General features: G+C 48.1%; 1 protein-coding gene across 1 annotated transcript; it reads right to left on the minus strand.

Annotated features, from left to right (window-relative positions):
* Positions 1 to 11,629: 11,629 nt before the first annotated feature.
* Positions 11,630 to 12,739, minus strand: Cdk5r2 (cyclin dependent kinase 5 regulatory subunit 2). The gene has a single exon (XM_059278845.1). The coding sequence runs from the start codon at positions 12,737 to 12,739 to the stop codon at positions 11,630 to 11,632; it is 1,110 nt and encodes a 369-aa protein (XP_059134828.1).
* Between the last annotated feature and the right edge of the window lie 14,739 nt (positions 12,740 to 27,478).

The following is a 27,478-nucleotide window of genomic DNA, read 5'->3' on the forward strand; positions in this document are numbered from 1 at the left end:
TGAACCCTGTTCCTCTGCAAGAGCAGCAAGTATTCTTAACCACCAAGCCATCTCTGCAGCCTCTGACAGAGGTTCTAATCCACCCCTATGTTCCTCCGTTAGCTGGCCCTCAAGCTTCCAGAGGTTATCATGTTTCCACTTCCCATCTCGCTGTAGGAACACTGGGATTATAAACACACACGCTACTGTGTTCAGCTCTTCCTGGGCTCTGTGGGTCAGACCTTAAGTTCAAACACCCACACAGCAAGCGCTTTACTCACTATGCCATGACCCCAGCCCCACAGCAGCCTTTTCCGTAGAGTTGGCCCAGGGGTTTACACCTGCAGACTCTACTAATCAGGGATTCAAACGTATTTGAGGGGTGGGGAGGTGACTCAGTGCTCGGTGCATAAGCAGAAGGACCTGAGTTTGATCCCCAGCAACCATACAGAAACAAAACAAAGCAAGCTTGACACACACCTGTCATCCTAGTGTGGCTGTGGGGGACAAGTGGATCCTGGATGGAGCTTTGCTGGCCAGACATGTGTAGCCAAAGATGCCAAGTTCCAGGTTTAGTGGGAGAGCTTGTCTTGAAATTAAAAAAAAAAAAAGAAAAGAAAAGAAAAAGAAAGAGAGAGAGAAAAGAAAGAAGAAGGAAAGAAAGAGAAAGAAAGAAAGAAAGAAAGAAAGAAAGAAAGAAAGAAAGAAAGTGTCAGGGAGAGTGAGTGAGACGGGAAGACAGGAAGACATCCCATTGTCAACCTCTGACCTCCACATGCACCTGCATGGGCAAGCATACATACCTGCACACACATGTACACACGTATACATCACACACACAAAAATTGAGGAAAATAACATCTGTGCTGAGCATGCAGATTTTTTTTCATTATCAACATTCCCTCCAAAGTTAAGCACAGCAGCTGCACACATAGTATTTATGTAGTATTAGGCATTATAAGCAATTGAATATAAAGCATATAAGAGAATGTGCATAGGTTCTGTGCAAACACCACACTATTTTACACAAGAGATTCAAGTGTCTGTATATTCTGTTATTGAAGGGATGTCATCCACGGACGCCTCCCCACAACACTGAACAGTGCTTCTTTTCCCTATATGACAGCTTAGGTGTGGGGGAGCCCCAGGGTCCCAAAGGGAGCAAATAGTAGAGACTTTCTGCAAATCTCAGATTGTTTCTACCACTCCTTACAGCACAGACATTCATTTAAAACAATAGTACACAGGTATGAATGCAACATTTAGGATCTCTAATTCACTTCCCTTCACCCCTGGTCACAAAGTAGGTGAGTAGGCCAGGCCATGGCATACTCCTTTAGGAAGCAGAAGCAGGAGGGCTTCTATGAAGTTGAGACCAGCCTGTTCTACAGAAAAAGTTCCAGGCTAGCCAGGGCCACGTAATGAGACCCTGTCTTTAAAAAGTAGTTGGATGTTGGGCTCAGATGTCCATCCTTTTGTTCTCAAGCAACCTAGGGGATTCCTGGAGTGAGGAGACCCAGATGAGGACAAGCCTGTTTTCCAAAGGCCTAGACTCAAGAATGTTGCTGTGCTGACGGGAGTCCCCCCCTCCCCCCTCCCCACCCCCACCCCAGCAGCAGAAGCGATTCCCCTGTTTGGCATTCCAGAGAGAGGCACGCAGGTCCCATTGGGCTTCAAGCTTGGCAGCAAGAAGTAAACACATGTTACCCAGGTCACAGGAAAGCTTATGGGAGGCCCAATCTCCAGGGTCCTCACTGCCTCAAGGGCCAGCAGAGTTGATGAAAGCATCCTGGGGCACCATTCTGAACTCTGTCTCTGTCCCTTAGGCCCCTGCCAATATTTATTAATAGCTCAACTACTATAGCAATAGTTCTCACTTCAGTAACAACCATATTCCTATCACCGGCATTTGATTGACACAAGAATTATGAGTGTCTGGTTTCTGCCTGGTGGATTTAAACTAAATACAAACAAACCTGAAATCCAAAGGTGCCAAGTACTGTCTGGGAGCAGCAGCTAGAGACAGAGGAGACTCGGCCTCTGCTTTTCGTCTTGCTCTGGACATCACATCACGCTGCCTTTAAATGTCATGGGAGATAGAGGAATTGCAGGACATCCATCCAGCTGATATCAGCAATGTGTACATCTCCAGAGTCATGCTGTCACACACGATTCAGTCAGTGCTCAGCACAAAATGAGGAGCTTCAGTGATTAGGCTGATTAAAATTTCACCAACTTCTAAAATATGACATGAGATGATGTATGGTTCACAAAAGTACACAAAACTGAATACTCAAATTTAAAATACAAATAAGAAGGCAGTTGTTAAAATATGAGAAACACTGCTCAAGTTATGGGTAATGTGCTGAGTATAAGTGTCACATGACTTTGACCACAGCACTTACAAGGCTGAGGCAGGAGAATAAGAGTTGAAGGTTAGCCTGGGCTACAAAGCAAATTCTAGGCTATCTTGAAGCACATAGAAAGACTGTTTTTTAAAAAAGCAAGTAAACAAATAAACAAACAAACAAACAAAAAAAACGGGGGGTGGAGCAACAGGCCAGTAGTTAAGAGCACATGTTGCTATTACAAAGGACCCTGGTTCAGTTCTCAACATCCACATGGCCACTCATAACCATCTGTAACTCCAGTTCCAGGGGATCTAATGGCTTCCTCTGGCTTCCTCAGGCACTGCATAAACATGGTACACATATATGCAGGCAACCACACATATGCATAAAATTAAATAAATAATTTTTGTTTTGTTTTGTTTTGTTTTGTTTTTTGAGACAGGGTTTCTCTGTGTAGCCCTGGCTGCATAGAACTCACTCTGTAGACCAGGCTGGCCTCAAACTCAGAGATCCTCCTGCCTCTGCTTCCCTAGTGCTGAGACTAAAGTCATGTGCCTGCCTGGTCCTTTATTGTTGTTTGTTTGTTTGTTTTATTTTGTTTTGTTTTAATAAATACTTTTAAATGTCTCATTTAAAGAAACACAAAAATATAAACAAAAAGTTTGGGGCAAAGAAGGATGCTTTCATGTCTTTTAACCTTGTTCTCGCTGCTACCACTGAGCACTGTTCAGTCAGTGCAGTAAAATGGAGAAAGACGGGCCTGGAGGGACAGCTTCACAATCAGGAGCATGCATTGCTCTTTTTCTTGGTGAAGTAAACATTTTTCATGAGTGCATTTGAGGGGTTTTTTTCTTAGTTCTTTGATAATTTCATGCAACATATTTTGACCATATTCACTCCTTCCCCAACTATTCCCAGATCCAGTCCTCTTGTCTACCTATCCTTTTTAAAAGAAGCTCTTGAAAACCAATTTGTGCTACCCAAATATTCTTGAATGTATGGTCTTCCACTGGAAGATGGTCAATCTACCAGAGGCTTTTCTCTTAGAGAAAAATGTTTCTCCCTTTCCTACTAGCTAACAACTGCCAATATCTCCAAGACTAGGAGGGAGATTGTGTACCCATCTCTTATCTGCACCACGTATTGATCTTGCAGAGGACCCAAGATTAATTCTTAGCACTCAAGCCTGCCTGTAACTCTAGCTCCAAGAAACAATCTCTAATCTCTGTCACTTGTGAGCACATACACTTAAAAAATATTCAAAAAAGACAAAATGGGGCTAGAGAGATGGCTCAGAGGTTAAGAGCACTGACTGCTCTTCCAGAGGTCCCGAGTTCAATTCCCAGCATCCACGTGGTGGCTCACAACCATCTATAATGAGATCTGGTGCCCTCTTCTGGTGTGCAGACATCCATACAAACAGAACACTGTATACATAAATAAATAAATAAATCTTAAAAAAAAAAAAAGACAAAATGACCCCTTGTATGTTGGGCAGTGGTAGTGCACATCTTTAATCCCAGCACTTGGGAGGCAGAGGCAGACGGATCTCTGTGAGTTTAAGGCCTGCCTTGTCTAAAGAGTGAGTTCCAGGACAGCCAGGGCTACATAGTGAAATCCTGTCTTGCAAAACCAGAACAAAATAAAAAATGACCTTATTTGTAGACAGTGGACTGTCTGCCTAGAAAATTTAAGAAATTAAATTGGAAAACAAAACTAATGAAATTCCAGTAAGATATAAGATTAACATTGTTAAATCTTTTCTTTTCCTATAACATTGTATGAAGAGAAAAAAGAACGGGAATCAGATTTATAATGGCAATAAAAATTATGCTCCCAAATTAACCTAATGACAAGCATGGGAAACATCTACATGAAGCTGTAAATCTTCACCAAGGCACAGGAAAAAAAAATCACAGGAAATGGAAACCTGTGTGTGTTTCTAGGTAGAATGACTAAATATTGTAAAATTCTCAGATTTTTCCCAAATTGATCTGTGAAAGCGATAAAATCCCAATCCAACTCTCAAAGAAATTTTATAGAACTTGACAGATTGGCTTTTAAGGCTCTTTTACCAAAAGGATAATAAAGGCCAGGGAGATAGCTCATTGGTATGGCCTGAGGACTGGGGTTCTATCCCTGGGACCCAAATGGCGGGAGGAGAGAATAGCTCCGAAGTTGTCTTCTGATCTCCACACCTGCACCATGACACCCATGCCTGCCCCCCACAGACAAATAAATATGAAAAGAACAGTGAGTATAATGCAAAAACTAACTTGTCTTTTTTTTTTTTTTCCAGGCTGTGGTCAAACCCAGGGCTTTGTACATGCTGGGCAACTGTTCCACCACTGAAGCATGCCCATAGACAAACACCTAGTTACTAAAGACGTAGTAACTGCCCATCAGTAGCTGAGTAGGACAACAGAACACAACAGAGTGTGTTTGAAATGAATGTATGTGTGAGAAGTTAATAAATGATAACAGTTGGTCATGGTGGCATACACCTGTAATCCCAGAGTCCAGGAGGTTGAGGAAGGAGAATCATAAGTCTGATGTCAGCCCAGATAACATAGATAACTCTGCTTCAAATTAATTACAGTAGTAATAATAATAATGCAGCCACTATAAGGCATTTACTAGGGAAAAAAAGACTTCAAAGTTGGACAAAACATGCTCTTAATTTGAGAAAAATAGTTATAGTTCAACTTCCCACAAGATAAAAAAGTAAATTCCCTGGGGTTGGAGAGATGGCTCAGTGGTTAAGAGCACTGGCTGCTCTTCGAGAGGTCCTGAGTTCAATTCCCAGGAACCACATGGTGGCTCAAAACTGTCTATAATGGGATCCAATGCCCTCTTCTGGCTTGCAAATATACATGAAGACAGGGCACACATATGCATAAAATACATAAATAAATAAGTCTTAAAAAAAAAAAAAGTCCAGGAGCTGAAGAGAGGGCTCTGCAGCTAAAAGCACTTGTTACTCTTACAGAGGACCTGGGTGCAGTTCTCAGTACCCACATGGTGGTTCAAACCATCTGTGACTCCAGTTTCAAGGGATGTGGTGTCCTCTTCTGGTCTTTGTGAGCACTAGGCACACACATTGTGAGCATACATAACTGCAGGCAAAATACTTATACACATAAAATAAAATGACAATTTCAATAAAAAATCCTGCAAAATAGATCTATTAATGAAACAGATACACTATAAATGTAAGAAAAAAATCTTAAAGTTAAATGCAAAAAAATCAATGCTCAGCTGGACAGTGGTGGCACATGCCTTTAATCCCAGCACTCAGGAGGCAGAGCCAGGAGGATCTCTGTGAGTTCGAGGCCAGCCTGGTCTACAGAGCGAGATCCAGGACAGGCACCAAAACTACAGAGAAACCCTGTCTCGAAAAAACAAACAAAAAAAGTGTATGTCACAAGTCCAACCTACATGCAAATTTCTACTCTGCTATTTACTATAATGCATTAATTACTGTTTTCTAACTGCAAAGAATACTAATATCATTTATTATTAATTGAATTGAATTTAATTATTTTGTGTGTATGGGTGTTTTGCCAGCATGTATGTCTGTGCATCACTGTGCATGCAGTGCCCCTGGAAGCCAGAAGAGGGCATCAGATCCCCTGGGACTGGAGCTACAAGGCTTGTGTGCTGCCAAGTGGATGCTGGGAATCCAGCCTCACCCTCTGGATGAGCAGCCAGTGATTTTAACTGATGAGCCATTGCTCCGGGCCCTATTTATTTTTTGTTTTTTTGAGACATGGTTTTGCTATACAGCCTACGCTGACCTCAAACTCATGACCCTCCTGTCTCAGCTTTGTGAGTGAAGAAATCACAGTTGTGTAAGCCATGTCCAGCTAACTCATTCTTTTTAACTGAATAGTGTAAAATTCAGTAAGTGGGATATGTCAAAGTTTACTTAGCCCTGACTAAATACTGGTAGATATTTAAATCAAGTCCAACTTTTCCCTTTCCAAGCCATAATAAAGTTAAAAAACAAACAAACAAACAAACAAAAAAAAAAACCCCAAAAACCTTGTCTTGTCTATGTATTTCTTCAAGTATTTCTCTAGCACCAATTCTACAGGTTGGACCTTCTGAGTGTAAAATCTGGACACTTACAACATTACTAGGCATTTTTAAATTGCCTCCTCATCTAAAGCCATATGGCATTTTCCCTCCAAATCTTTGATCAGATTTAGATGTATTTTGAGGGTAAAGCATGAGGAAGGATTGACTCCCCCCCCCCCCGTCAACACCCCCCCCTCACCCCTTTATCTAAATGGCTTCCCAGTTGTAAACAAGCCATTCACAGGCTCCCTCGCCTTCCCCAGTGAATTCTAAATGGTACTTTGGCCCTACACTAGATTCCCAGCATGACATAGTTTAGCTTTGGACTATCTTTTCCCCTCTACTGTACTACTCTTCCTATGCCAGTGCCACTTTTTTTTTTTTTTAGTAAGCCCTCTCTACTCCGCTCCTCCCAGTCCTTGACAGGCTGTCCTCGAACTGGTTTTCCTTACTGAAGCCTCTGAAGTGCTGGGGTCACAGGCATGCCATGACTGCCTTCACTCACTCTTCTTAGGGTTTCCTGGGTATTGTGTGGTTTCTCTGGGATAATGTGCGAATATGTTTGTTTTTGAATTGAGGGTCTCAGTCTGTTATGCAGGCTGATCTGGTCCTGTAGGCTCAAGGAATCTTCCAACCTCAGCCTCCCAAATAGCTGTGAGCCGCGCCATACTGTTTTGCCCATCCTTTTTTTTTTTTTTTTCCTCCCTCCCTTGGTGGAATGCCATGCAGGAAGTTTATTTTGTAAAGAGGTATTTATATCTCCATTTATATTTTTCATCATTACTCTTCCTGACTTTTAAGTTGCCATATATAAAATATAAAGAGAGAGACTAATTTTAAGAATTATGGTCTTCAAGCTAAGCTTTAACCATAGACAGCTAGCTGGCTAAGGGGTGTTAAGAAATGGCAATGGGGGCTGGAGAGATGGCTCAGAGGTTAAGAGCACTGACTGCTCTTCCAGAGGTCCTGAGTTCAATTCCCAGCAACCACATGGTGGCTCACCACCATCTGAAATGAGATCTGGTGCCCTCTTCTGGCCTGCAGTCATACATGCAGACAGAACATTGTATACGTAAATAAATAAATAAATCTTTTTTAAAAAAAAAAGAAAGAAAGAAAGAAATGGCAATGGTACTTTAAGAGAAGCCAATAATTATTAAGGGTCCAAGCAGAAAGAGATCTTAAGAGCAGCTGACGGCTCAGGAGGCAAGCGTGGGGTGGGGAGTGGAAAAGATGAGGCAGTGGTTAAGTGTGCTTTTCGTTTTAGAGGCCACTCACAGCAATGATTGACAACCACACACTATGGGGGAAAGAGTACTACTCAAAGCCGGGTACAGCCGTACCTCCCTGTAACTCAGACTCAGGAGGCAAAGACAAAACAATCAGGATTGCCTCAAATTCCGGACTAGCCTGGTCTACACTGAGTTCCTGCCCAGCTCTGGCTGCATAGTGAGACCTTGAAGGGTAGGGAGAGAGAACATGATTTAAAAGGCAAAGAAGGGGTCACCTTAAGGTCAGATCCCGGCTCATCACTTCCAGCTCACCCTGATATTCTGACTAGGGTGGGGGCACTGTTTGGGGAACCTCCCTGGCAGAAACCTTCCAGAAGTACCCATCTGAATGCCTGAGGCAGAGTCCCAGTGTGCAGAGGCCATAGGATAGCCTCCTGGATACTGCCAGACGCTCTGGTTGCTGGGCACCCTGGCTGGCAGGCAAAGGGGTTTCCATGACAACCACCCTCCCATATCTGGGCGTTTTTTTACATTTCTCCTTTTCCAGTAAGTGCTAAGGTATTCTGGGGACAGGCAAACATGGCTCTCAGGACAGAATGTCCTTTGCTTCAGCAAGGGGGGGCACGGAAGCAGAGAATTCACATATGTATATAATATAATTGAACGAACCTTCATCACTATAAATGCGCTCATGCCAGCTTGAGCTCAAATACATGCCTTTGGCTGTGTATTGATGTATGCATCAAGGCCCTCCACTCTTCCCAGGCCCTGTACTTCGGTGCTTTGCAAGGGGAAGTGCTGAGTCATGGCTCCAGTTGGGTTTCTGTCTCCGAATCTCCATTTCCGTTATGCTCTTCCGGGCTCTCCAGAGAGTTCTAGGCCCTCTTCACCAGCCTGGATGCATTCCTAACCGGGTTCAATCTCTGGCAGGAAAGACAAGGCACTTCCCTCTTTCTCTCTTATTTACAGTTCTCCTTTCGGCTTCTTGGAGACTGTTCTGGCCCCTTCTTCCTATTGCCCTCCACCCAGAGAAAACAGGGCTCTGACTAAATGTAACCCAGAAGGCTCATTACCCTTGCACTCCTGCTGATCATCTTCCAGAACCCCACCCCCAGCTCTAATCGGATTATGGCTGTGTCTCCAGCTTTGGGACTCAGCAAGGCAAGTTGACACCACTCACTGATGATTTTTTTCCCCTACTCATCTGAGTTCTTCAGTGCCAGACCATTGGTTCCAGGAGGCACATGAGGGCGTGTACTTGTGTGGGCGCACGCGCGCGACCGTAAGAGTAAAAAGAACTCATGCATGTGTCCATGAGTTCGGGGCGGTATTCTGAGTCTCCCCCAAGGGCAAATTTTTTAAGGATCTCCATCGGCTTTCGGGTCTCTTCCTCGTCTCCTTTAGGCTGCTCTAACTCTGAAATTCCAATCAAGTAGCTAGTTTCAGTAATTAGTTCCAAATTAGGAAAAACGGGATGCTTTCCCTGCCCAAAGGTAGGAGAGTGGAAAGGTGGCCCCGCCCGCTTAGTCTGGTTACCATAGCGACAGCCGCGAAGTGACCCAAGTGATCCTCCTTCCCTCCTCCCAAATCCGAGAGATGACGGCACCGCGTTGACTGCGCCAAATTCCAGCCAATAGGCGGCTGCTCCCGCCTTCCCTTCCGCTAGCTTTCCCCCTCCCCCCGGGGAACTCGATTCACAAATCTGGACCGAGGATTTCCGCCTCCAGGCCGGGTGCTGTGGCTATGGGTACAGGCCAGGTGAAAGCCAAGTACGGTCCTCCGAGGAGGGCCAAGGGGAGGCAGCATTCCTGGGTTCCCGGGCCAGACTTCTGTAACTTGCCGCCAGAATAGCTTACACCCCATTCTTAAATTATTCAGAAGATGTAGCTGAGGCCGAGTTCCCCCCTCTTGCTGATAGGGCAAGCCCCCACCCTGCACGAACGCACCCTTCAGCACCACGGACAGCGAACCCGAGGCCTTTTCTTGGCCGGCCCCTCCCCTCCCGGAACTCTTTCTGGATCTTCGCGGCCACAGTGGCCACCAGGTTCGCAACCGCAAACGTTGTGCCTGCGATCAGTCCTCCTTGAGCGGGCGCAGCACTGAACGTGCTGTTTCGCTGTGTAACTGAGAAGGCAATGGGGGGGGGGGGGGACTAAGCAGGGATTTGTAGCCAAGTGGCTTTTTTCCTCCCTTCCTTCAATTCGAAATGGCTTTCGTCTCCCCTTTTGTTTCTGCCTATCTCTACACTCTTCTGGTGGTCAAGGGTCAAGGTCTGAGTCTCAAACAGGAATGGGCCTCCAATGACTGCTCTGGCTAGGCCTGTGTCCAAAGCAGCCTCAGTGCGACTCCGTAGCGATTGGGTACATAGAGGTGGTATACTCAGTTCCCAACTGAGAGGTAAGCACAGGCTTAGACAGGCCTGGCTAGCCTCCTGGTCCAATATATGGTGGGAAGAATGAAAAGAAAGAAAAATAGTTATTGTGGCGAGCCAATTCTGTCTCAGGGGTCACCTCATAGAAGGGGAGTGACTTCTGCTGTCCTTACCATTTGTCCTTAAGTAGCCTGGGCATTAATAAGGAGCTAGGGCAGACAAGATGGAGGTCAGGATGGGGAGGTGGATTCAGCCTCAACCCTTGGCTTATCACGCTTTACTCTAAAATGAAAGCCGGTGGGGGCAGGTAGCAGGTTGCTTTCCCCTCTAGATCCCTGTCTCTCACCCTCCTGCCCCTACCCCTGACAGTTTCATTCCCACCCTCCAGGGACCCAAAGAAAGGCCGGCGCAAAACCATCTGTAGGCGCTTCCAGCGCTTTATAGTTCTCTCCAGGACAGACGGACAGACAGATAGTGCGGCCCGCGCCGTCGGCCCGCATCATTGGCACCTTGGACACGGCCCTAGGCCCCAACCCAGTCCCTGGTATTCTCCAAGGAGGATTCCGGTCCCGCCCAGCTCAGCACCTCGGACAATTCCCGGCCCAGCCCCCTCCCCACCCACCCTCCCTCCTGAAACAGCGAAATAAATTAAAGTGTGGAGAGGGGATATAACGAGAAATCTAAGGATAAGGAAGAGAACACCCCTCCCCCAGAATAAGAAGAGGTTTCTTTCTCTTTCTACCCATCCACAGAGACGACACCACCGCTGCAAGCGAGGTAGTCTACCAGGATAGATCTTGTCCTCAAATCTCAGTCTCCTGAACGAAGGCAGCAGCCCTTTCCCCCTCAACTCCCAGCATGCAACACGTTGGGAAGGTGGGGAGAGGCCGTAGGGGCGAGGGAAAGGACCACCCTGATCTTTGCCTGGGCACCTGGGACTGCAGATTCTTGTCGCACATCAGTCCATCCAAATAAAAAACTAAGGGTCTCTTTGATCTGGGGAGGGGAGTGCAGAATCTCGGGGGGGGGTATTGGGGGGGATGCAGGATGATACAAGCAGAGAGGGAAGGCAGACAGGAGGGAAGGTGTTGACATAGGACAGGAGGAAGGGTTCATGGAAACACGGGTTTGGAGAAGCAGGGAGGGCAATGGGGTACCATCAGGCTCCGGGTAAGGTGGAGAAGGGTAAAGCCCAGGGAAACCAATGGAAAGGCAGAGAGAGGAGGCTGCAGACGGAAGGAGGGATGAAGACACAGAAAGGTGAGGAACTGGCAAAACCCAAGGTGGTGGACTTTGAGATGCCCACAGCAGGGAAGAGGGAGACCCGGGCAGAGATGGAAAGATGGAGGCGAAGACAGACGGAAAGGGTGAACGAAGTTGGGGGTGCCCTTCCCGCGATCATCCCCCACGCCCACCCCAAGCCCAGCAAATCCAAACACGGAGGCCTCTGGCGTCCTAGCCTCCACCTTCCCCTGCCCCGGGGCAGGGGCGGCTCCTCCTCGGCCCAGCTTGGGCGTAGAGCGGCGGTAATAGCGGCGGAGGCTTGATGGTCCCGGCGGTTCCGGGTGTGTGTGAGGGGCTGGGGCGAGGGGGGAGGGCGCGACCCCTGGGAATCCCTAGCGGTCCAAGTTCATAGTCCAATGCTTGGCTCCGGCCGCGCAGCTGTCCCTGGCGGTCGAGGAGGAGGTGGTGGACGTGCCTCCGCTCGGTGGACCCCCGGTGCCTGCCGCCGCGGCCTCGCCCTCGTTCTTGAGGTCTTGAAAGACTTGCGTGAAGAAGTGGGGGTCGGCATTGAGCCTCAGCATCTGCGGGCTGAGCCGCTGGATGAGGCGCAGGCAGCGCTGCCAGAAGCGCTCCTTGTCGGGCTCCACGAGGAAGGGCTTGAGCGGATAGGAGATCTCGTTGCCCATGTAGGAGTAGGCGAGGTAGAGGCAGGTGAGGAAGGCGGCCTGCAGTTCGGCGGCCGACGCCAGCTCGTCCCCGCGCAGCGACTCGCGGCACAGCAGGTACACGAACACCAGGTTGGCGGGCGTAATGAAGGCCTGGTCTTGCCAGCCTTGCAGGAGCAGCGAGCGGTCCACGCCGCGGAACCAGCCCACCAGCTCGCCGGGGCTCAGCTCCTTGAGGCGGTAGCAGCGTCGGCACACGAAATCGCCCAGGCAGCGCAGCAGCTCGCCGGTGGACGCCTGCACGATGACCCGCCGCGGCGAGCCTCCGGGCGCCGGTGGTGCCGCCTGCGGGGCTGGGGGTGGCGGTGGCGGCGGCTTCCCCCCGCCTGAGCCCGGTGGCGGGGCGGCCGCGCTGCCCCCCGACGGGGCCTCGCAGGTGGCAGCGGCCGCGGGCACCGTGGGCACCGGCACGGCCAGGGGCTTGGCGGCTCCGCCACCGTCGGGGGCGTCGCGGCCCTTGCGGAGAAGGTTCTCGCGGTTGCGCTGCTGGACCAGAGGGTCGGGACCAGTGGACGCTGGCTTGGGCGTCACCTTTTTGCTGCCTTTCTTCTTCTTGGCCGAGGCTGCCACCAGGCGCTTCCAGGTGAGCGCCGAGATGAGCACGGACGGCCGTTTGAGCCGGCTCTCGCCTTTGCCGCCCTTGCCGGCCGGCGGCGCGCCGTAGCCCCCCAGCGCCTCGTCCCCCGCGGGCGGCGCCTTCTTTTTCTCCTCCGGCAGCCCTCCCGGCCTCCGGCCCTTGGCCGAGGAAGCAGGGGAAAGCGACAGCACCGTGCCCATCCTGCAGAGCGGGGCCGGCGCCCGGGTCCCGGCGGGAACCGCGGGCGGCGCCGCTGCTGCTGCAGCCCCGGGGGACCCGGCGGTGGGGGGCCTAGCCCCGGCCCCGGCGCGCGGACGGGCGGGGGGGGGGAAGGAGCCGCTCTGCTGCGCCGCGGCGGCTGCTCTGAGCCGAAGCTGCGCCAGCTGCAGCGTCAGCCCCACCCCTTGGGCCCCTTCTTTCGCCACGCCGCGCCCCGCCTCACGCAGCCAATCCCGATTCCAAATGCTTTTGATCGGCAGCTCTTCTGACCAATAGGATGTTGCATATTAATCTAAAGTCCCGCCTTACCCACCGCCTGGAGTCTTCGGTCCCTTACCTTTACCCGAAAAGGGGAAAGGGGGGAAAGGAAGAAAAGGAGAAGGGGAGAGGGTGTGATTGTAGGGTCTCTTTCTCGGGCTCAGCGGTGGGGGTTGGGGTGGGAATGGCTGTTTCCATCTCTCCCTCCAGGTCCTAAGACCATGGATCTGAATGTTTTGATACGCTAGGTCCAAGCCGCAGTATAGAAGCCATGGGAACAGCCTTCCATTTGCTCACCTCTGAGTATGTTTTTAGTAGGCAATATGGCAGTAAGTGCCCTCATCGAGACACCCCAGTTACACCTGCTAGCTTCTCCAATCTGGACATCCGGTTGCTTTCCTCTTCGTCGCCTCCCCACCCCACAGCACATGCCCGCTCTGTGAGAGAAGGCTAATGGGTGAGACTTTGAGCAATCACAAGCACCCTTCCTCCTTTGGCAGGGGGTCCTTGATTCATGGGGCGGGAGCAAGGAGTCTCAAGACCCTAACGCTTCGGTATGTGATTCCCTGCGTCTGGCTCTGGCCCCTGGACAGCTCCTTTTTGATTGGTTGTCCCACCAGCACATTGATCTCAACCTTGGGTGGGTGATGGATGGTTGGACTCTAGGGGACTCTGAAAATTGGATCAGGGATCAGTTGATGACCGTAGGCTGGGACAGCAAGTGGAGCCTTCTGTGTGAAAATAGGCCCAGGAAGGTTGGCCTAACTTCCAGTCAAGACCTGGGTCCAAGTTGAGGTGGGTTTTAATCATTGAACAGCTTTCCGCTATTGAGGTCCCAGCTGGTCCCACCCCCAGGTACTAGACGGGCTGCTTCCTCTTTCTCTGGATCCTTGCATTCTCTCTGCAGTGCCCATCGGCCTTTGTCCTAGACTTTGGATTCTTTGAGTCTTACCCACAGGTTGTGAGCAGCACTTATCCTGGGCCTGTTCAATGTGCCTTGTAGGACATTTCTCTCCCAGCCATGCTGTGGCTACCATGCCAGGAGTCTTCCAGTTTCTTAGGGGGATGGGTTTGGTGGACAGAGAGTCCCTGCCTGTCCATTCAGTAACTATTCCCAGAATTGTTCTTGAATCTCTCTCTCTCTCTCTCTCTCTCTCTCTCTCTCTCTCTCTCTCTCTCTCTTTCTCTTTCTGTCTGTCTCTGCAGGATCACACTCAAACTGGCTTTGAACTCACCATCTTCCTTCCTCACCCCCCCAGATTCTGGGATTATAGGCACCATCAGGCCTGCCTCTATTTCCTCTAGACCCAGCACAGCACCAAAGACTCACTGCTGTCGGGATCCGTGTGCCCACCTTCCTCTCTCTGTATGTGTTTCATTATAGGTAGGCTGTTCCAGGATCCCCCTGGCCTTCAGCTCTTCTCTGTAGTCTCACGACCGCCGCTCACCCACCCCCTCCTGGAACCTGAAGTCAGCTTCCTCAAATCTCCTCCCTTAGCTGCAGCCATGGTCACATATAGACTTGTTCTTTATATTTATATTTATTTATTTATTTATTGTGGGGGAGGTGCACATGCTTGGCATGGCATGTTTGGAGGTCAGAAGACAACTTTGGGGAGTCGGTTTTCGCCTCCCACCGTACGGCTTCTGAGGACCAAGCTCAGATCTTTATGCTCAGCTGCAAGTGATTTTTACTGGCTGAGCCTTCTCTCCAGTCCCCATGAACTCTTGCTCAGCAGGGTCTCTCTGTGCCCTTGAATCTGATCTTTATTCTCCTGTGGCCTTAGTTGTTCTGCCCAACCTCTCATTTTCTCCATAACTGTGGGAAAATGTTCCCTCCTTGTAGCTCCTATAACTGGCCCCACTCGCTCCTACAAAGCCTCCTGAGTCAGTCTTTGACACCCAAGGAACAATTGGCTCACCGGTAGTTAAGGACAGGCCCCACAGAGACTGAGCTGTGCTGGCAGAAACCTGGCACGTGGATCTGAATGGCACGTGGGTCCTCCTGGCTCCCAGGAGTCACTCATTGACATAAGGACTATTGCTGGTACCATTGAGGACATGATCTCTGTACCATGGATATCACCATGTTGGTAAACTCTACTCCAGGCCCAGTTGTGACCTTCTGTTATCCTGTTTGTCAGAATTGAGAACTTTTTCCTGTTTCAGGGTCCCCAGACTAGGTGCCTTTGAGGGTCTCCTAGCCCCCTTACGCCATCTGAAACTCTCTTTCTGGCTTACAGGCACTCCTCTGTCCTGCCCTGATTAGCCTCCTGGGTCTCTGAGCATGTACTATGGGCCACAACCCTCTCTCAGAATACCATATTGCCTTCTACCAAGCTCTTGAAATCCCACCTCTGCCAGGGAGCTTTTCTGAACCGATTGCAAGGATGAGCTAGAGATGCTAAGACTAAGGAGTGAAAAGGAAGCACGTTATACAGGGTAGTGGTCCAGGGGGGTAAAGCTAGTGGAACCAGCAAGGCTTCATGGAGGAGGTAGGCTTTATAGAAGGTTGATGACTTTCTCGCCACATCCGTAACTGCTTTTCTGGTTATGTTTAGAGCCTGTGCATGATTCATTAATTATGTTAGTTTCTGGATGTTGTTTCTCATCTGACCATTTCCTGTATTGGCCTCTGGAACCGTGCTGAGAGCAGGCTCCCTGGCTGTCTCTATGACTCTTCAGATTACGTGGAGCAACCCACTGTCTTCCAGGATAGGGCAGAGGGTCCAGACCGAGAGCTACAGGGCCCAGTGCAGGACTTACTAATGAAGGTCCCCACCAATTGACCCTAGAGGAGCCCCTCACTCACCTCCCCAGGCAGGTGAACTAGGAATGTCTCCAAGCCATGAAATGCAAACTCTTTATCCATTTAGCTAACCTTCCCTTCTCTTTCTCTGAGGATTTAGTCTAAAAGACAGGAGCTAGGAGGTACAGCCCAGAGCTTGCCAGTTACATGACCTTGGGAAAGTCATTTTGTCTCTCTGAGCCTCTGTTTCTTCACGATAAAATTCAGAGATTTGACGTGATTATCAGATAAAAATGGCTATTAGAAGAATAAGGTAGTGTTTCAGGAATTGCACAGAAAGAGTTCCTAAAGCCTCTTCCATCCTGCAGCTCTGATTCCGAATCAAATTCGGCCTATGAATCTGTGTCTCTCTCTAGCTCCGGCCCTGTCTGCTTCCCCTAATCTGTTTCTGTCTGCTGGGCTCCGTCTTTGTGTGCACAGCATCCATGTGAGGCCTGTGTGTCTGCAGTTCAGCCTGGGAGGCGAGGGGAGTGGAGCTTGAGCTATTAGCAATGCAAATTATTCCTCTGTCCCTGGGAGCTCTACGGAGACCCCGGAAGGAAAGCAAACACAAGAGAGGGGTCCAAGCAGGTTGAGGTCCAGGGTCTCCCCCAGCAAACATCAAACCTGGTGATCCCAGACCCTACATGTTGCATCCACGCATCTTTGAAGAGGTTAATTGCAGCGCAGGTTCTTAAAACAGCCAGAGTGAAGACGCAGCCTGGACATCTGAGTGCTTAGATCCTGCCGCCTTCCCCAGCTCCTGGTAAAATCCAACAGCTCCACCCAGGCTCTTTGGCCCTGAGATGTACAGAGAGAATGTGAACCAGCCCAGCCCTCCCTCCCTCCTTCCTCCTTCCCTCCCTCCCTCTTTCCCTTTCTTTCTTAAGGACTTACCTCAGGAGACCTGTGTTGTCAGGCACAAAGCCTTGGGGAGGTGAACCCCTCCTAAAATAAGAAAGTAGAGTGAGAGAGGACATGCATGAGGAAGAACTGACAGGGAAAGTGTGCTAGCTGCCAGGAACCCCCCATTCTCACCTCTGCCTTTAATAGAAGGCTCTGTGCTAGAAGGACTCGATTAAGGAGCCCACATAGAGATTCTTTAGAACAGGGAATAGAGTTGGGAACATGGGAAAGGAGTGTGATGCTCTGGGGTAGAGAAGGGACCAATGCTGAGCTGCTGGAGGATGCAGAAGAAAGAACAGAAGAGGGTGGAGGTAAGTTGGAAGCTCCTTTGCCCAGCCATGAACTCTGGTCTTTCCATGACGGAAGAGGGAGCCATGTCCTTCTCCTTATCACCTACGCTGACCTCTCTCATCCTTTCCCCCACTGCTAACCCCAGCTGCCTGGTTCCTGTCTTGACCTTCCTTTGGCATCCTGGTCCTCACAGCCCTTCCCAGCAGTTCTTTCTTAGTTCACCTCCGGCCTCCAACCAAGCCCCTTCTTAGCCTCCTCTCCTTTGCCTAGCACCCCAAGCATCCCCCCACTCAATCTCCTCACTGCTCCCAGGATAGCGCTACAGATGCATGAGCAGATCAAGAAGGGCGGGGGTGGCGGCTGTTGCTCGGTTGAGATATTCTTAGCCTGTCTGGGGGCTGGAGCTGGAATCAGCGTTTCCATCTCAACCAGGCAGGTGGCTGCTAGAAGCTGCCACTGTGACTGGATCTTCATCTAGTACCGAGTCCCTCACCTTGTCCCAATCCACTCACTGAGAACAGCCCCTCAGAGAAGCCTCCCTTCCCATTCCTGTGTCCTCAGCCAGGAGGTTCCTGGCAAGATGTACAGACCGCACTTCTAAGGACTCTTAGGGGGAACGCTGGCTCAGATGCATCCAGGAGTTGCACACAGACTCCTGGATGCTCTGAGGCCCACCTTTGCTCTAAAACAGTCCCTGGACGGTATTTGGTCTCTTTCTTATCTTGGTTACAGGAATCCCTCAGGAATCACTCCTGACAGGGGCTGACCTCTGGGTACAGTCTACATATGATACTGAAAAGAGGCTCACTGATCCAGACTTCTCTTTTAGCAAAGTGAGCAACCAGGAAGAAATCTGACTGATTCCTTCACAAGTAGCTCAGAAAATGTCTGTCCCCTTAAAGGAGACAAAGACTCCTATGTGAGTTCCAGAGTCACTTGGGTCTGGGTTCTAATCCAGCTCTCCACTTAGGAGCTACAACCTATAGATATTGTCTTAATTCCTTTGAGATCTATAAGACATCATCAAGGGTTATTGTAAATTTTTATTCTCTTTATTTGATTGGTTTTTTTTTAGACAGGGTCTCACTTTGTAGCCCTGGCCGACCTGGAACTTAAGTATAGAGACCGTTGGGCCTCAAACTCACAGAAAGCCACCTGTCTCTGCCTCCTGAGTGCTGGGACTACAAGTATGCCCCGCATACCCAGCTATGCGATCTTGTTTTTTATTTATTTATTTATTTATTTATTTATTTATTTATTTATTTATTTATTTATTTATTTTATGTATACAGTGTTCTGCCTGCATGTATCCCTGCAGGCCAGAAGAGGGCACCATGTGGTTGCTGGGGATTGAACTCAGGACCTCTGGAAGAGCAGCCAGTGCTCTTAACTGCTGAGCCATCTCTCCAGCCCCCAGCTATGCGATCTTATAAAATTCAACAATGCATGTGTATCACATGCACTTGGTGTTCAAAAGTGTTAAATATCACAGGTTATATGATCTCTATCTTATAGACCGGGAAGGGTTGCCTGACTCACACCGTGAACACATACGTTTTTTTGCTATCATGTTGCTCTTCTTCCTAAAATGGGGGAAATGAACACACTACTGTTTTTTTATTTTTTGGTTGTTTCTGAAGCCCAAATCTACGGCTGTTATTTCTTCTTGGCTAATACTCTGACAGGCGCCATAACTCAGACTTTTCCTGGGAGGTGGTTTGGTTTGGCTCGTGGGGTCATTGTGTGATGACAGTTATCAGTAACCTTGTCTGGTCCCACTGTGGCTCTGTAACTTTTATTTGCCGGGCACCACACTCACCCTGTCTTCTATTTAGAAGGTGTTCTCCAGCTCCACATCCCACATCCCACAGCCTCTCCGAAGATCTACATCCTCAGTGAAGAACCTGTTCAGCTTTTTAAGGGGTTGGAGGAGCAAAATATTCGGCAAACTTAGAAAATTCATGTGAATACAAGACTACTTGAGATACTTGAGTCTGTAAAGTATTGGGCACGTAATATAAACACAAAAAGATACAAAGTAGGGTTCAGACTACAAAGGAGGTACAACATGGGCAATGGAGATTTGAAAAATGGCCATAAATAGCAGTACAGTGACTAGCACCCAGGGGTCAGTCGCAGAGGCCAGGATTTAATGACCAGCTAATCCTGCCCATCCCCCTCTTCCTTCAACAATACAGCTAATCTAACTCCTGCTTGCCCTACATTCTCATAGGCAGGAGTTCAAATGAACTTTTAAGTAATGTCTAGTTCCCCTCACTTGATACTGGGTCCCCTCCAGGCCATTGTCTTTCTTGCCCAGTCTCAAGCACGATGGTAATTTCACGATGGTAATTTCACGATGGTAATGGTCACTAAGGTCACGTCAGAGCTCAGCAACCCTCTGCCCACAGCAACAAAAGACCTACTCCCTGAAGATGATGTCCGTTAGTGAGTAACTCCCGTGAAGGGCCCTGATGGGCCTGCTAATTGCTTCAATACCTTGTCTGAATAAAAGTCGTTGGTGTTTACCTCTTAATTTGTTCAGCATTAGGGGCAAGTGGGGGTGGGCTTTGAAACAGATTTGTTAATTCACACTTTCCTCTCCCAGGTTCCAAAATAGGAAAATTCTTCCCCTACCCCCCAAGATAAGGTCTTATGTTCCCCAAGATTACAGGCCACCTCTCTTAGGGTTACCATCACTGTGATGAAACCCAATGACCAGAGCAACTTGGGAGGAAAGGATTTATTTGGCTCCCACTTCCACATCACAGTGCGTTATCAAAGGAAGTCAGGACAGGAACTCAAGCAGGACAGGAACCTGGAGGCAACCTGCACTGTGGAGGGGTGTTGCTTACTGGCTTGCTCCCCATGGCTTGCTCAGCCCAGTTTTTTATAGAATCCAGGACCACCAGCCCAGGGATGGCACCACCCTTAGTGGGCTGGGCTCTCCCCCATCAAAAACTAACTAAGAAAATGCCCTACATGCTTGCCTACAACCTTATCTTATGGAGGCATTTTCTTTCTTTCTTTCTTTCTTTCTTTCTTTCTTTCTTTCTTTCTTTCTTTCTTTCTTCTTCTTCCTTCCTTCCTTCCTTCCTTCCTTCCTTCCTTCCTTCCTTCCTTTCTTCCTTTCTTTTTTTTGTTTGCTTGTTTTTGTTTTTTTCAAGACTGGGTTTCTCTGTATAGTTTTGGTGCTTGTCCTGGATCTCGCTCTGTAGACCAGGCTGGCCTGGAACTCACAGAGATCCGCCTGGCTCTGCCTCCTGAGTGTTGGGATTAAAGGCGTGCACCACCACTGCCCGGCTTGGAGGCATTTTCGTAATTGAGGTTCCCTCTTCTCAGATGACACAAGCCTGTGTCAAGTTGACATAAAACTAGCCAGCACACCACCTCACTTTGCTAAGGACTATTTATTACTTATTTATTTTTATTTTGAGGTATGAGGATCAAATCCAGATCTCTATGACTGAGTTACTGACCCCAACTTTCAACACAATCTTTTATGCTGACCTTCTTTGGTTAAAAGCATTTCTAACTTTATAAGCTGGATATTTTTGTTTGTTTGTTTTCAAAACAGGGTTTCTCTGCAGAGCCTCAGCTATCCTAGAACTCACTCTGTAGACCAGGCTGGCCTTGAACTCACAGAGATCCGCCTGTCTCTGCCACCCAAGTGCTGGGACTAAAGGGTGGGCCACAATTGCTGACTTGTAAACTGAACTCTTACATATAAATACTTTTGATTGAGTAGGGAGCGACTGTCTATTGCCATAGTTCTCAACCTTCCTCATGTGGTGGTGACCCCCACAACTATAAAAATATTTTTGTTGCTACTTCATAACTGTAATTTTGATACTGTTATGAATTGTAATGTAAATATTTTTGGCAATAGAGGTTGGTCAAAGAGGTTGAGACCCACAGGTTGAGAACCACTGGTATTTTTTGGTTGATTTTGACTTTTTCGAGACAAGGTTTCTCTGTGTAGCGCTGGCGGTCCTGGAATTAGCTTTGTAGACCAGGCTGGCCTCGAACTCACAGAGATCCTACTGCCTCTGCCTCCCAAGTACTGGGATCAAAGGCGTGCACCACCACCACCACCACCACCACCACCACCACCACCACCACTTGGCAGAATTAAAGCTTTAAACTATTCTGCCCAGCAAAACCACCCTGAGGGAGGGTTGCAAAAATATGACTTTTAGCTCTTCCTCCAAACTAGAGAAGTATCGTTTGTCTAGGTGGGCTCAAAACTGGAACCACTGTAAGAGGTTGGGAGAGACATGACTGCCTTCCACTCTTCTCTCTGGAGGGCACCATCGCCCCTGCTGCCTGCCTCACAGTCAGCCTACTCTAATTTGCCTTCGGGGAGCTGCTTCTTCCACACTCTCAACCCATGCAATTCACTAGAAATTAACCCCATCAAAACCCCAAACGTTGAGTCCCACCCAGGACCAGACCACCTCCTATCCCCATCTAAATGGTGCAGGGTCCTGTCCAGCATCATCTCTGTTTTGGAATCTTCGTCGGGTCCCAGTGACCCTTCCTCACACTAAAAGCTTTGGCGCAGAAAAGCCATGCACAAGTGTCAACTCTTCCTCCTGGGCTGTTGCCAGATGGCATGCCAGAGGTATCAGCTTCCTGGTCAAGTAAGTAATTTGATGCTTCCCCCTGCATCGTGCTTCCGACTCCCGTGGACCCGCCAGGCAGCGTAAGAGCCGGCTGTGGTCACAGAGAACCATTTGTTGTCCTCGGGGCTATTAGCACAGGGCCTCGGGGGGCAGCATATGGGGGGTGGACTTGGGCTTGAAGCTACCCCAGAGTCCTCATCCAAGCCCAGAGTCCTCATCCAAGCCTACTTGTCTGGTTTGCATCTGAGGAGTATCTTAGGGTTTCCATCAACCCGCAGCCACCTGGTTTCAACATGGGCCACTTCTAGTTTTTATTTTGAACCCCACATTGTTTACTTCGATGTAGTTTGTGGACTAGTCTACAACAGGCCAATAGTTTCCTATCCAATCTCTGGAAGTCTATGGATAGTTAGGCATGGCTGTAGTTTGAATATTGGTTTTGTTCTTGTTTTTTTTCTTTTGTTCTTTCTTTCTTTTTTAACACAGAGTTTTTCTGTGTAGCTCTGGCTGTCCTGGAACTCCCTTTGTAGACCAGGCTGGCCTCAAACTCAAAGAGAGTCGTCTGTGTCTGCCTGCCCGGTGCTGGGATTTAAGGCGTGCACCACCACCACCTGGCTTAGTTTGAGTCTTAAATGTTCTCCTAAATCTGATGTGTGAAAAGCTTGAGCCACAGAACAGTGGTGTTAGAAAGTGGTGGAACATTAATTATTAGGAACTGGTGGGCTATCTTAACTCACTGGAGACATATTCTCCAAGACAATAATGGACTCCAGCCTACATTTCTCTTAGTTTCCCACCATAAGGTGAGGTAAATGGTTTTGCTGTAGCCATGGTGTGTAACCACACGTAAGAAAGCCAAAACAAACAACCCAAAACTGGACCAAACCTATCGTGTATGAAAGCCTGAAAACTCTGATCCAAATATCTTATCAGTTGATTATCTCAAGTCTTTGTTGCATTAACAGTTATTTGGTTAACCCAAGCATCCATTCATATTTTTTCAGTTTTTCTACTCAGTCAATATAATTTGAGTGTTTAAGAAATGTTCATTTAGTAAATTAAAGTTGATTTATAAACTGATCCTATTGGTATGGAGGAACTCTTTCTCTCTCTCTGTGTCTCTGTCTCTGTCTGTCTTTATCTGTGTGTGTGTGTGTGTGTGTGTGTGTGTGTGTGTGTGTGTGTTGTCTCAGTAGGTAGCCTAAGCAAGCACTCTATCACTACACTATACGCTGAGCCCGCAATTTGTTATTATTTTTTGGTGCGTGTGCATGTATGGTGTGTGTGTGTGTGTGTGTGTGTGTGTGTGTGTGTGTGTGTTTGTGTAGGCCAGCTAGAAGTCAGTGTAAGGTGTTAAATTTCTGGCCAGAGAGCTCTGAGGATCTGCCTAGCTCCATGTACTTACCTCAGCCCTTGGATTACAGGTACATACTGTATCCACACTCTGCTTTTTTTATACGGGTGCTGGGGATCTGAACTCAGGTCTCTGCACTTGTATGGCAGGCACTTTATCACTGACCCATCTCCCTAGCCCTTCTGTAACCCTTCCTGGGAGGCTTCTGTACCTTTCCCATTTTCTGGAAACAGCACAGACTCTTCCCTCTGCCCTGCTTCCTCGGTCTCACTGAACCTCCACACTGGCCTCTCCCTTTTATCACTCATCATCTGTTTTCTCTCCTTGGAATGCTCTCTGAGTTGTGGGTTGTGTTTACTTTGCTGTCTTTTTCACGTTTTGGTCAGAAGCCATGGTGTACACATGTGTGCGTGTACACGAGTGGGTATGGGTGCACCTGCACATTAGACCGGAAGTCAACCTTGGGTGTCACTCATCAGGAGCTTGGTTTTTGAGACACTGTCTTGCAGGCTTGGCTGGCTGGTCAGAGCACCCCATGGATGCACCTGTCTCCAGTTTCCCAGCATGGGATTGCAGTGTGAGCCACCATGCCTGGTTTTTGTTTGTTTGTTTGTTGTTTTTTTTCGAGACAGGGTTTCTCTGTGTAGCTTTGCACCTTTCCTAAATCTTGCTCTGTAGACCAGGCTGGCCTCGAACTCACAGAGATCTGCCTGCCTCTGCCTCCCGAATGCTGGGATTAAAGGCGTGCGCCACCACCGCCCGGCGCCTGGTTTTTTAAATATGGGTTCTGGGGACAGAACTCAGGACCTCATGCTTGCCTGGCTAGTACTGTAGCAAACAAGCTGTCTCCACAGCCCTGAAAGTCATCACCTTAAGATGACTTATTTTTGTTTTATTTATGTATATGTTGGTGTGTATGTGTGAGTGTATGCCACATGCGTGAAGCCACCTGGAGGCCTGAAGAGGGCATCTGATCCCCTGGAGCTGAAATTCCAGGTGGTTATGAACCTCCTGACATGAGGGTTAGGAACTGAACTTGGGTCCTCTGGAAGCACTCTTAACTGTTAGACCATCTCTCCAGCCTCAAACTCACCATCTCAAGGCTGGTCAGCCCCTCACTTCCGCCTTCTATGAACTGAATAGTGAGTGCCCTCCCCCCAACATTTATGTTAAGGCCTAATTCCCAAAGTGACAGTATTTGGACTCTGGGACTTTGGAAGAGAGTTAGATGAGGTGGGGGTCCTCATGCTGGAATGAGTGTCCTTATCAGAAGAGAACCCAGAGTCCCCAGGACGGTTACACTGGGGGAACACAATGAGAAAGAATGGTTGTCTAGTGACCAGGAAAAGCCCCTCACTAGAGCCCGACCATGCTTCCACCCTGTTCTCAGCTTCCCGGCAGCCAGCTTCACCTACTGAACCATCTTGCCAGCCCTCCACTTTAATTTTGGGGACAGGGTTATCCCACTGAACCTGAAATTCATTGATTGGCTGGACAATGCCACCTCTGTGAACTCTTTACTCTTACACTGTTCTATTTAATCAGTATAAAAACCTCTGCTAAGACTGGGAACCGCAGTGAGTTCCACGTGGCTACGGCTCCGGCTAAGGAGTTTTGTGTTGTCTTCTTCCCAGGGCAGACCCACTCTCTGGATGCTTTATTAGGAATCAGACCTCTATCTCCTCCAAGGTTTGGTGACACCAGCTGCCACCATCACCCGTGGGTCACAGCCCCAGCCTGTCCTCAAAACCTCTGTAGCTTTTCCTCGATAGCCCTCCCGATGAGGTCATGTCTTCACAAAAGGGGCCAAGAGGCAGCTTAGAGCTAACATCTGGAGCATCAGCTTTCCCCAAGGTGAGCTCAAGGGCAGGTAAAGAGTGGAAGGTTTGAGGCACCACTCTTCCTGAAGGAGCAATTGGAAGTTACTGGAGGAAGAAGGGTCATTTCATCAGTGGGGTTGACCTCTGGTAAGTCGCCCAGGCTCCAGTAAATATCCCCCACCCCTAGGTGAAATCTTGCTGAAAAGGAGGGGGGGTTCTGAGAGATTGGGAGGAGAATTGGGGTGAAGATGATGAAAACACATTTTATATATGTGTGTGTGTGTGTGTGTGTGTGTGTGTGTGTGTGTGTGTAGATAATGTGTATATATATATATATATATATATATATATATATATATATATATATAAACAATTTTGAAAGGTTATTTTTTCCTGGCTTTATGATGTTTGTGGTATTTTATCCATATTTTAGAATTCATTTATTATCATTTCTTTCCTTATCCTAAATATCCACTTTTCTGCCTAATTTTATACTCATAATTTTATGATCTTTCTTTTAAAAATATTTTTACTTAGGCCTTGGCAATTTTGTACACATATTTAATGTGTCTTGATTATATCTACACACCCCCAACTCTTCTCTCCCACTCTCCCCAGCCTCCCCTAACACGTGCCCCTCCCACATTCATGGCCTCGTTTTTGGTTTGTTTTTTTTTTTTTTTCTTTTTATAACTCACTGAGTCCAATTAGTACTGCCTGCAAAAGCATGGGCAACCCACCAGTGGCCATACCCCTGAAGAGAAAGGGGCTCTTCTTCCTGCACCAGCCATCAAGCACCTCGGTTGGGGTGGGGCCTTATGAGACCCTCTCTCATCCATGCCGGAATTAGTGACTGGCTTTCTCTTGTGCAGGTAGCTGCAGCTGCTGTTCATGAGAGAAATGGCCGTGTCATGTCTAGAAGATGGCACTTTACAGCACATACCCCCATCCTCTGGCTCTCACTTTTTTTTTCTTGCCATCTTTTTTCATGGTATTCCCTAAGTCACGTGGAGGTAAGGGGAAGGGGTTGAAACAGAGGTTTCATTTAGGGCTGAACACTCAATAGTTACTTATTCACAGCACTTTGTCCAGTTATGAGCTGTGGTGATATATTGTGTACCCCAATAAAGCTTACCTGGGGATCAGAGGACAGAGCCAGCCACTATATTAGACATAGAGGTCAGGCAGTGGTAGCATACACCTTTAATCCTAGCATTCCGGAGGCAGAGATCCATCCGGGTGGATCTCTGTGAGTTCAAGGCCACACTGGGAACAGATCCAGGGCTTTAACTCCAGCAGTAGGAAGGAAGTAATATGGCAGGAGACAGAAAGGTATACAAGGCATGAGGAAACAGGAACTCTCTCTTGAGACTGAGAATTTCCTGGAGGTAAGCTAGTGGAAACAGGAAACAGCAGTTCTGCTAAGACCCTTTTGGTGAGAACTCAGAGGCTTTCAGTCTAAGGAAACAGGATCGTCTGAGGAGTTGGTGAGGTGAGGTTGGCTGTGGCTTGCTCTGCTTCTCTGATCTTTCAGCTTTCACCCCAATGTCTGGCTCCAGGTTTTTTTTTTAATTAATATGATTAATATTAATTAATGACCGTTTAGCAATTCGTGTTAAAATGAATCTATTATTTGACTGCTACCTAGTGCAAAAAGAAGTCTCTCTGACTGAGGCTGAGGGGCACACTAACCTGTTTAAACATTTAAAGGCAGTTTGACAGTATGTCAGTTTGGCAAGACAGTAGTAGTAGGTTTCCCCCACTAGGTCCTCTATGTCCTCCCCAGGCTTTTGATCAGGTTTGCAGTACCAGGCATGAATCCCTTGCTGTGGAGCAGGTCTCAAATCCAACCAGAAAGCAGCTGGTTATCCCCATATGAGTCATACCACTACTTCACCACGGACATATCTTTCCATGGAGGGTCCATGGCTGGACAAGTCCATTGATGGCTTTTCTCCCAGCAATCTGCATAACACCCTTCAGCACTGTGAAAGCTAGCCAGCAGTGAAAAGTTTCCAGGTCAGGTCCTACTTGCTTTCTCTGCTCTTGCAATCAGGCTATGCTGCATCTTCGCATCTTCGGCAATGGGTTCTTACCATCTAGTGATGGTAGACGACCAAAAGCAATACCAATAGCCTCTGTTGTTCTGGGGTCCTCTGTGGCCTCCCTGACCAATATCTCATAGGGAGATATCCCATACCTGACACTGACATTTTCATTTAATAACCAGTGTCTTCTAGAAGAGCCTTGCCCACCCATTCAGATATATATAATTTTTATATATATATTTAAATTAACTTACAAAATAACGGGCTTCCATAAAGCTTTTTCATACATACTCAATTTAGTTATCTTACCCCTAACTCCCTGCTAATCTCTGTTTTAAAGAGGTCCTTGAGCAAGTTCCTTAAAACTAATCCTTGTCCTAATAAGACAGAGGCAGGAACTGGAGAAATGGCTTAGTACTTAAGAGCACTGACTGCTCTTGCAGAAGGACCGAGTGAAGTTTCTATTTGAAGTAGACGATGATGAAAACAAAGAGCCACAACTGGCCAAAGTATGGCGAATAGAGACAGTGGTATGCTCAGCCCTACATGGGCCATCTGTATCACATGCCTGCCTCCCAAGGCTCAGGGATCATTACAGAAGAGGAAGGCTAGAAAGTGTAAGAGCCAGAG

This window comes from Peromyscus eremicus, chromosome 13, assembly GCF_949786415.1.
Source record: "Peromyscus eremicus chromosome 13, PerEre_H2_v1, whole genome shotgun sequence".
In the NCBI taxonomy this organism is placed as follows: Eukaryota; Metazoa; Chordata; class Mammalia; order Rodentia; family Cricetidae; genus Peromyscus; species Peromyscus eremicus.

What these genes read in the sequence shown, in the direction of transcription:
- Cdk5r2 (XM_059278845.1), bottom strand. Translation starts at nt 12,739, where the DNA reads ATGGGCACGGTGCTGTCGCTTTCCCCTGCTTCCTCGGCCAAGGGCCGG.